General features: G+C 40.2%; 1 protein-coding gene across 1 annotated transcript; it reads left to right on the top strand.

Annotated features, from left to right (window-relative positions):
- The first annotated feature begins 1,666 nt into the window (after window positions 1-1,666).
- Window positions 1,667-9,174, top strand: LOC113017337 (lysosomal dipeptide transporter MFSD1-like). Its single transcript, XM_026160495.2, has 13 exons — window positions 1,667-1,837; window positions 2,292-2,392; window positions 2,488-2,597; window positions 2,681-2,736; window positions 2,839-2,982; window positions 3,080-3,238; window positions 3,320-3,435; window positions 4,623-4,723; window positions 7,307-7,418; window positions 7,507-7,644; window positions 7,741-7,880; window positions 7,973-8,084; window positions 8,173-9,174. Exons 1-13 carry the CDS (start codon window positions 1,816-1,818, stop codon window positions 8,308-8,310), a joined length of 1,449 nt encoding a protein of 482 aa, XP_026016280.2. The 5' UTR covers window positions 1,667-1,815; the 3' UTR covers window positions 8,311-9,174.
- The last annotated feature ends 1,507 nt before the right edge of the window (window positions 9,175-10,681 follow it).

Genomic DNA, 10,681 nt, shown 5'->3' with positions numbered 1-10,681 from the left:
CTTCTAACCGTACTTGTAATAAAAGTTAACATAATGGAAGGATCCTCAAATGGACATCTTCAATAAACAACTGTAATGCAGTATCAATACTGTGAGAAATATTATTAGATGAAATAATGCTGTAAAGAATGTTATTAATGCAATTACAATGATGCAGATTATATGGCAGCAATAAAAGAATTTCTGTATCTTCACAGCACCCATATAGACACTTTCATAGTGTTGAAATCAAATCTGACAGTGTTAATTTGAACATGCTGGATTTGCTGTGTGCAGGACACCGGCCCTCGAGGCCTGGAGTTTGACACCTGTGGTCTAGGGGCTCACTGCTGTAAAAACTCTGTCTCGGTTTTGTATGCTGCACATGAACTCAGCTGGGGATTAATGGATGTAAAAGTTCTCTGGTGTGCAGTAATGGTTATCCACACAGAGCTCTAAAATTCAAAACCTGAATCTTAAATTGGACTGAAATTATCGGTAAGCCAGTGTAACTGAATTTTTAACATGGTCATATTTGAGTACTTAGATGTTTTGGTAAGAAAATTGCATGCAGTCCAACTTTTAATAAATTCTCACCGCCTATGAAAGGTCTGTAACTTAGAAACATCTTGGGGCTTAATAGATATATGTAACTGAATATTATCTGCACCCCAGTGATAGGAAATTTTCTTTGAAAGTGCAGAAAAAAGGTAAAAGCCCCCAAAATTCACACGACAGGTAAGAGAAGTGGACCTGAACTTCAAAGCAGCTACAAAAAAGGATCGCTCAGACACGTGTGAAGAGAACTACTCTATAGCAACATACTTTAAATTTACGAACTTATTTGATACCAAGTAAATACAGGACCGATATGGATACTTTCTAGGTTTTTGTTTATTTATTTATTTTGAGACCTGGAATCTAATTGTTCCCGTCTTTAAAGCACTTTGGGTCAACCTCTATTGTTTAAATGTACTTACAAACAATAGCCATGTAAGTCAACACAAAAGTGCATGTTTCATAGTGCATATTTGAGGTATTGTTTTAATTTCTTTTCTTCTTTTCTTTTCATTACTATATAAAGCACCCTGAGTTGACTGTTGTGATTTTGCACTATATAGATAAATTAAAATGATTATTATTTAATGATGAAATGATGAAATTATTTATTAAAAAAAAAAAAATTATTTATCGAACACTAGATACTGAACTGGTATATATTCGCTACCAATACCAGCATTGGTATTGATACTACGGATATTTGCCGACCTCTCTTATTGAGCATAATGTGATGGTCAACAGTATCAAGAGAAGAGGTCAGGCCCAAGATCAGCAAAGCAGAACATTCTCCTGCATCACCCAGCATCAAACTGTCATCAGTCCAATAAACAGCACAGAAGCCTGATTGTAATTTATGAAGTGCTTGTCCAGGAGAGCTGTCGCATAGCCACAATCTTGGCTAAAATCTTTGCAACAAACGGTTAAAAATAGTGTTATTCCTTAAAAAAAAACAAAAAAAAAACTAAATAGATTGAATAAACTATTTTTTGTAATTATTATAGTAATTTTGCTGAAAATGTTTTTGGATGGAAACGTTTACTTGTCAATAAAGCTTCCAGAAAGAAAAAAAGCGGGGTACTTCCGGTCTCCGCTGCTTCGTAAACGTGCCGTACGTCATTACGTGTTCATATTTACGGCAGCAGCTCCATCCATGTGGTTTTAAGATCTGCGGTTTCTCGACGTCAGCTGCTGAAGAAGCGTAGCAGTCGCTAACTATGTTCATGTAAACAACAGTGAAGGATATGGTTTTTGACGCTTTGTTTTACAGCTAACACGATGGCGCAGCCGGCGGAGAAAGGTATGTGTCACTACAAAGTTATTTATTAAAAACACAGCAAGCCAGCATATTTTACTGAGCTGACCAAGACCTCTGCTTGTAACCCTGCAGACGCTTCCCTAAAAAAAGCCTCTTAGTGACCAAGTCAGCATTTTATACTTCCAGTGTCACAAAAAGAGCTCGTGACTGTAGGAGAAGTTGGCTGAACACGAAACTCAGTTCGCTCTGTGCGTAATTAGCACACATAATTCTCCACTCTGTTCTTCGTAATTCATAAGCTTAACTGAACAGAACAAGAATAATTACATATATTTTTTCCTCCTTTAAAAACAAAAAACAGTGTCAGGTCGCACAGTAGCACTTTGTTAAAAACCAAAAATATCCTCAGACATAATAAAATATTTGTTATATTGGCTGCTGCACTTTTAAATCACCTGATGTTGCCCTTTCTTTATTGTGCTTCACTGTCTTGCAGCATACTATCGCTTTGTGGTGCTCTTCTTTAACTGTCTGCTGACCTTTGGGTCCTACTTTTGCTTCGACATTCCCAGTGTGTTACAGGATCAGTTCCAAGGGGTGAGCAAGAGGCAGCGCTGCTTACAGATCGCATCAATATTGCACGACTTGATTATCAGCAGGGAAAGACTGATGTTGTTTTTAATGTTTGACAGAACCTGACGTGTCCCAATGCGACGGAGATCAATGGGACAGTGGACTGTGTGGAGGGACTGGGGATGACCCCTCAGCAGTACAATCTTCTCTATGCCATCTATGCTTGGACGTAAGCACATTAATGCATTGATTTCACTGTGAAAATGCAGAAAAGTGGCTTATCAATGAGAAGCTTCTCTCTGTTATCAACAGGAATGCAGTAGTGGTGATCCTGGCTGGATTCCTGATTGACAAATTAGGAAATCGCTGTAAGTTTTGTTTTATGTTTTCTCTCTGCATGGTCTGCAGTTATTTTTAATCTACTGACAGTAAAATGATGGTACAACCATTTCTTTTGCTCCTCTTTGCAGTCGGTGTGTTTCTCTTCTCTTTTCTCTGTGTTTTGGGCTCATCGCTGTTTGCTCTCGGCTCCCACTTCAAGGGATCTCCCTACTTGCTGCCGCTAATGCTCACCGGCCGTCTGCTGTTTGGATCAGGCAATGGATCTCTGACTAGTAAGTTCTCTTCATGGATATGAACAAATATTCTCTGCAGCGTTGCCTTTGAGGAGCATTTCTTAACCACTCAGTTACCTTTCTCCTTCTTCATTAGTTGTTCAGAATCGCATCACAGCCTTCTGGTTCAAAGGGAAGGAGTTGGCTTTGGCTTTCGGCCTGACCCTGGCCTTCTCGCGGCTGGGCTCGGTGTTGAACTTCTTCCTCACGCAGAAGTTTGAAGAAAAATATGGCATGCAGTGGACACTCTGGGGTGGTAGGTGACGAATGCGAAGAAATCTCAAGGATTATGGTGTGGTGCCATGTGACCTGGGTTTCTCATGTTATTGTTTCTTAGGCGCACTGTTGTGTGTGCTGGGCTTCACTTCCGCTGTCATTGTCAGCACCTTGGACAAGATTGGAATGAGACAGCTGGGTCTCGATGGAGCCATCCAAGAAGAGTCTCGCAAAGTGGTACGATCAATATCCTTTAATAATAACAACATGCATACATAGGGATGGGTATCGTTTAGGTTTCATCCGATACCAGTACCAAACCGGTACTTTTGAAACAGTGCCGGTGCTTAAACGGTACTCAAACCAGTGCTTAAAGAATAAAGAACACAAAATTGGTCCAAAAACCTCTCATGTTCAGCTGTTATTTTGTAAAAAGATAACAATGTTAGCCTTTTCTGCAGCTATAGGGCATATATGGTATCACTCTTGGCTGGAAGCAGTGCTTAAATAATGGAAAAAACACAAACTTTGTCCAAAAACCTCTCATGTTTAACTGTTTTCCACTTTTTCTTTGGTCATTTTAGCCTTTTTGGCCAGGGTGAAGGGAGTATCTGCCATCAAACAAGAAGACAGCCGCATGTAACTACGACTTTGTTTGCTAGTTCACCTTACATGCATTAATGTAATAACGTGGTTAGCCTACTCAACGTAAATTACGCATAAACAACATTAAGCTACTCACGCAGAGAAGAACGGCTGCTGCTGCTGCCATCATCATCCGTCATCATTTCTGCTACACTGGCAGGGCTAGGGGCCAGGACTCTCCTCTTCGGGTTTTTGGGGGATGTTGCTAACTCCGGGTCGATAACAGGCACCACACCCGCAGTAGATGTGCTCGGTGTGAGGTCTCGCAGGAAGCGATCAAATACGGCGCATTTCTCGGCTTTTAAAAACACCGCTATGTGTCGCCAGGTGTTTCATCGGATTTGAGGTGTTACCTCTTTTGCACAGTATGACCTTAAAGCACTTGTTGCAGGCTGCTGAGTTTGCGTCTTTTGTGAAGTACAGCCAGACTTTTGACCGCTTCGCCTTGGGCATTTTTAATCTGTAGCTCTGCTCTAAAAGAACGTACGTACCTGGGCCCACCTACTATCCTCGGAAACGTAAAATGATTGGCTAGAATCTAAAGTGTATCACAGCTCAGGAAAAACAAGCACCGAAATGAAGCACCGAAATCTGCGCTGCTTTTCGGTCTGGTTACTACCGTTTATGTCAGAACCGGTGACATCATGGCACCGGATACCGGTACCCATCCCTATGCATACGTAACATTGATGATTTAAACCTTGTTTTTTCAGTATTATGGACACACTAGTGATCTGTGTGTGGAGCATCATTTATTGTTGTGTGTTTTTTATTTGTAGAGGATTCAGGATGTGAAGCTCCTGTCAGTAACATACTGGCTGCTGGTTCTCACCATCATGTTCTTCTACAACGGCATCTTCCCCTTCATTGCTGATGCAAGGTAGAGTTCTTGACATAAAGTGTGTGCATACTGATGAAATACAGTGATGTGAAAAAAATGTTTTCCTCCTGCCTGATTTCCTGTTTTTGTTTTTGTTTTTTTGCTTGTTTGTTTGTTTTCAAGCATTTGCGATAACTGGCAATGCGTCTTCACAACGCTGTGGAAGAATTTTGGCCCATTTGCAGAATTGTTGTAATTCAGCCACTCTGGAGAGTTTTTCAGCATGAACCAGCTTTTTAAGATCATGCCACAGCATCTCAATCGAATTCAGGTCAGGTCTTTGACTAGACCACGCCAACGTTTTTATTAGATAAGATGAATTAACTGTGGTGTGTCAAATCTTTGGAAAGCTGAGTTTAGTTTCTCTAGCCACACCCAGGCCTGATTACTTCCAGACGTTTTTATAAAAGTAACACAGCATTTTAGAAAAGGAACATTAAAATATGGTGGTGGTAGTAGAGCAGGGCGATATGGCCAAAAATATTTATCACGATATATATTTGAAAATTTGCGATAACGATATAACTGACGATATAATTGATGCGAGACAAAATACAACTCCACAACATTACTAGTGCAAAAAGACAACCTTCCATTTATTTTCACTTAAACAAGAAGCTGGTTTTTATGTACATTAAAGCTTTATAAAAATGTAACAGTGCAAATGCAAATTCCTTGCTGAAAGTTTAACCAAAAGGCATTTCCAGTAGAAATGGGCTGACATATCCTGAGCATAACCATATATAATATCCACTGAAGTTAAAAAGAGGTGCTTTGCAACATTAAACTGCAGTGTGCAGTACGCATTTTTCGGACCATAAGGTGCAAGGGATTATAAGGCACATTAAGCGAAACAAAGCAGTCAGATAAATCAAACTTTATTAAACTCATTCTTCTTGCTTCCTCCACTTCTGTACCATTGATTCATTAATGTTGAATTCTCTGGCAGCTGCTCTATTCCCATGTTGTTGCAGTATATTAATGACTAACCTCGTATTGTGGATGGATTATCTCAGTTGTTCTCCTGACTGAAGTTTGGTCCGTTTACAGCATCCTGCCATGCGACTGCATTTGTCTCTAACTATCAGGAACCTTAACGTTAACTTTTATAAGTGGAAAAGTGTTAGTGTTCGTCCTCCAGCTTCACTGTTTATGTTATGCTAACATAGCTGTGTCACTAGCGATCACGTAGCACATCATTATATACCAGCTAGCCCAACTTCAGTAACCCTACAAACGTCACTGCTGTTAAGTTTCCTGTCTTCATTTATGTTTGAAGTGATAGCAGAGCTGTACGTTTGAATTTTTTCAGAAATCTCTCAGTCAGAACATGCTATATCACGCTTAGGTAACTAGCGAAACTAGCGAGCTAACTTCCGCTAGCTTCCTGCTAACTTCTAACTCCGTTAAATGTAATAACTTTTGTTTTCATGGATGTCTGGAAGTTAAACTTTATAGTTACACCTGGTAAAGCAGCAATGCTGATCGTTTTATTAAAGATGAAAGAATTTAGACAGTTTTTAACTCTCAGTGATGCTGCAGTGTTGTTTGACCTGAAGCATACAGAGTTTAGGACCCAGATTACTCCCAGATTTAAGAGCATCTTAGTCCGACAAATATGACAATAATGACGGCCGCTTGCATGTTCTGCAAAAAAATGTGCTTTGTTGTGTATCTGACGGACAAACACCAAACCAGTTCCACATCACGGAAGTTGCACCATTTTTACAAACCAATTCTGGTTCATCTGTTTCACTCAACAATCGACCATGTGCGTATGAAAACAAAGGCACTGCGCGTGCACGTTTTACTCCCATTCTATCGCGATATTTCATTTTCCTATCGTTGCCTAACATTATACCGGTATTACCGTGAACGGTATAATATGGCCCAGCCCTAGGTGGTAGTGTGATGGTCTGGGGCTGTTTTGCTGCCTCTGAACCTGGAAGACACGCTGTGGTAAATGGAACTGTGTGGCACGTCTATCAAAACATCCTGACGGAGAATGTCAGGCCATCTGTTCATGACCTCAAGTTGAAGGGCACCTGGGTGACCCAAACCACACCAGCAAATCCACCTCTGAATGGTTGGAAAAAAACAAAACAAAATGAAGACTCTGGAGTGGCCTAGTCAAAGTCCTGACCTGAGTCTGATTGAGATGCTGTGGCATAACCTTAAAAAGGCAGTTCATGCTTGAAAGCCCTCAGATGTGGCTGAATTACAACATTTCTGCAAAGATGAATGGGCCAAAATTCCTCCACAGCGCTGTGAAGACTCATTGCCAGTTAACGCAAACGCTTAAGTGAATTTGTTACTGCTAACGGTGGCCCCGCCACTTATTAGATTTAGGGGCAATTACTTTTTCACACAGGGCCATGTAGGTTTGGATTGTAATGTAATATTTACATTTGTTTGATCTGAAACATTTAAATGCGACAAAGATACAAAAAAAAAACACCTTTACACACCACTTTCAGAGCAACCAGTGAATTATAACCCAGCATTCCTTTGAATAGACCAGCACCAAAGTGATACTGGTGTCATAAGCATTCACATCTGCCATTTATTCTTTTCATTTGCCAGCAAGTTCATCCAGGATAAGTACAGCTACTACAGCCAGAAGGAGGCGGCTTATATTGCAGGAGCAGTCTATGACAGCTCACTGGTCCTCTCAGCCAGCGTGGGCATTCTCATCGTATGTATCTTTAGTCTACACCAAATTGTATTCCTGCATTGAGTTGAGTTGGTTTATCATGAAACACTCTCGCTGCCATGTGTTTCAGGATTATGTGGGTCTGCGGGGAGTCTTCGCAGTGGCGTGCGCTGTCCTCACGCTGCCCGTGTTTGGACTCCTGGCTTTCACTTTTGTCCCTCCTCTGGTTTCAACCATATGGCTGGGAGTCACCTACTCCTTTGCGGCTGTGAGTAAATAGACATCAGTAAAATGGTAAATTATTACTATGAATTAATGTATTTCCTAGTATGTTAAACTTGTTGCTGCCTGTGTGGCATTCCAGGCCAGCATGTGGCCGTCTATTCCCCTTGTCGTACCTCAGGCGACCCTGGGAACTGCCATGGGCCTGGCCACCTCCGTACAGATGATTGGGATCGGGATCTCCAATCTCGTTGTTGGACAAATACTAGGCACCAAGTCCAGGTGGGGAGAACCTGACATTAGAATCTCATTGCCGTGCACTAATTGTCCTTCCAGTCTTGTTTAGCTTTGCAGTTTCTCTATTTGTGTTGCAGTGAAACTAAGATCCCGCTGTGGCGTTGGCAGAGGATGATGATCTTCATGTTGGCCAACACCATCAGCTGCATTGTGACCTCAGTGCTGCTTAATGTTGTTGATCACAGACAGGTCAGACATCTGTAGAAGTTATCTCATGAGTTTATACTCTATACACACACTCAGCAGGAAGTTAATTATTATTTTTTTGTCCCTACAGGGTGGGACCCTGAACAAGACAACCAAGAAGTCAGGGCAGGAGCAGAGAGACCCGGACCGAGAGCCGCTCACCCAGGCAGAGGAAGAGCCAAATGAGCAAGATGGTGATGCTGTTCAATCTCGTTCTATTAACTCTTAAGGTTTTCATTTGCACAGTTTTTTGTTATTTGAGCATTATTCTTGCTGTTTTTGAGTGATGCAGTCAACTCAGAAGGTATTCAAGACCTTTCCTTTTCCTTTTTCATGCCATTCATTAAGTTTTCAGCAGCTCTGACGAGTATCCCTATCATACAACCATCATGCTGCACTGTAGGGATTACAGTGAAGTTTTGAGCAGGTTATGAGTCATGTCTGGTGTTGGCTAGATTATCTTTTCCTTTCCTTTGAGAAAGTTTGCTGTTTGGAAGCTCAATGAATCTGTTATGCCTTTTAGTTAGAGTAACTTCCATGTGGCTGCACAGCCGTGAAGGCGATTAGTAAGGTGCTGTTGAGATGGATATCCTGGGCTTCTCTCATCTCACAGATAACCAAACTACCGTTAAAAGAGTCTCAGGTCCTTGGTCGCCTCTTTGACCGAGATCCTTCTTGCAAGAAAAGCATACGACGAGTCCTGCCAAATCAGGTCCTTTATATCACTTTTTTTTTAAAGTCAAATCGTTCCTGATTGCTTCAGAAGTTGTTTTAAAAATAAAAAATTTCTTTAAAAAATCTACAGTTATAAACCATGTTTTAAATTCCCTCTGGTGGATTTCACTCAGGTTCTAGAAACATTTCCAGGATTATTAAAGAAAAAGGGATGTATCTGATGATGGTAACACAAAAGCAAACAGTCTGAATACTTTTGTAAGTTACAGATTTCTGTTCGAGTTTTAACTTTGTGTTAAAAATTGATTACAAACACTGAAACACATTTTGTCAGTCTTGTTGTGACTATGACTTTACTGCTATAAATAATTGTGTGGAAATTCCTGCAGTTACTAAATTTTATTTGTAACAACAGTGAGATTCTTGTAATTCTGCTGCTTTCCAAACTTCTATCATTTCAGTTTAGTATTTTATCTGTGCAACTTGAAACTTAATTTGTTTTCCCTCACAGTGACCACAAACACAGCACATGACAGACACGATCAGCACCTAGCTGCTACACACGGTGGTGCTTATAACTGCTAGAAAGAGTTATTTCTCTCACACATTTGGTTTCATGAAAACAGATTTAGAAAAGAGTCATCAGAACTTGCGTTTATTGAAATATGCAACATAAATGGTGATCATGTAAGTAGTGTTCACAAAATGTTTTTCTTCACACAAACATGTTAAAGATGTTCTTGCAAAGTTGCGATTTCAGCACGTCAACTTGACCTGCAGGTGGAGCGTTCGGTTGTAGTCTCTTTTATGAGTGCATGTTAAACACACAACAGCCATTAGGTGGCGCTCCTCACACATGTACAGTTTGTATCAAGATCATGGGATTGTGAAGAGTCCACTTTTCTCTTTGCAGGATTTTCACCTCAGTTGGATGTTTCCCGTATTTTAACCTTTTGAATTTTATTGTCAATCCCCAAATATGCAATGGGCCCTTTTTTTTATTTTTATTTTTTTTATAAGTGATTGTGGGAATTTTGGGGGAGGTAGGCAGAATAACAGTACTTCATATCACACCCATCAAACTGTCAACACCTGTAAGAATGTGGCCTTGGTTAAAATAGCTGCAGATAAATAGCAGCACACCCTCTTCAGTGAATACCACAGAGTCTTTAAGGCGTTCACTGATTTTCCCCATGCCGCCTAATTCTGGACATGCTACTACTTTTTATATTGTTAGTGACATTGGTGTATTTAATTCCGTTTTCCATTTGTATTGGTCCAGTGATACTCGGTCTTGTACAAGTTTTTTCCATTTCTAAAAGACAAAACATCAATGCTACTAAATAAAATCTAAATGCAAATACTTGTGCAAAATGCCTTTTGATTCTTGAGTCATAACTTACAGTATCAAGGAGTATGACAGGAGGAAGAAGTAAAGTTGGTGAATCTGACAACATTTGAAGATTTTCAATTCATTCCTCTGTGCAGCTGTAACCAGTTATAATAACAATAAATAAAATAAGCTGCATTTTCTTCTCTTTTGATAAGAAAAACAATCCTGCAGATGATGTAACAATCGTACTGTTCTGGATCTGCTGTGTCACATTTACTGTTCAGTCACTTGTGTTGTGCTTCATTCATCTGCTGGTTAGATTATAGCAAAGCTGAGACAGCATGAGTAAGGTGGGTTAAACGGTGTTATAAGGTTAGTGAATATCATTTACATGTACATGTGTGTCTGTGTCCAGCTGTCCTTTAGTTCAGCCATAATCCGTCCAACCATCAAACAGACTGACTTGTACAGATATGGATGGCCCTTTTTTTCAAAGCTTCAAATACGGGCATACAGCTCATAATCTTCTTAAAAAACTGCCCCAATTGAGTAGAAAAGTAAGATTCGAATGCTGACATACTTGTGTGAAGTC

This window comes from Astatotilapia calliptera, chromosome 8 (genome assembly GCF_964374335.1).
Source record: "Astatotilapia calliptera chromosome 8, fAstCal68.1, whole genome shotgun sequence".
In the NCBI taxonomy this organism is placed as follows: Eukaryota; Metazoa; Chordata; class Actinopteri; order Cichliformes; family Cichlidae; genus Astatotilapia; species Astatotilapia calliptera.
This window is presented reverse-complemented; position numbering and strand designations above follow the sequence as displayed.

Coding starts and splice junctions, on each gene's coding strand:
- LOC113017337 (XM_026160495.2), top strand. CDS start 1,816: ATGGCGCAGCCGGCGGAGAAAG. Junction 1,838..2,291: donor GGCGCAGCCGGCGGAGAAAG/GTATGTGTCACT, acceptor ACTGTCTTGCAG/CATACTATCGCTTTGTGGTG. Junction 2,598..2,680: donor TATGCCATCTATGCTTGGAC/GTAAGCACATTA, acceptor TGTTATCAACAG/GAATGCAGTAGTGGTGATCC.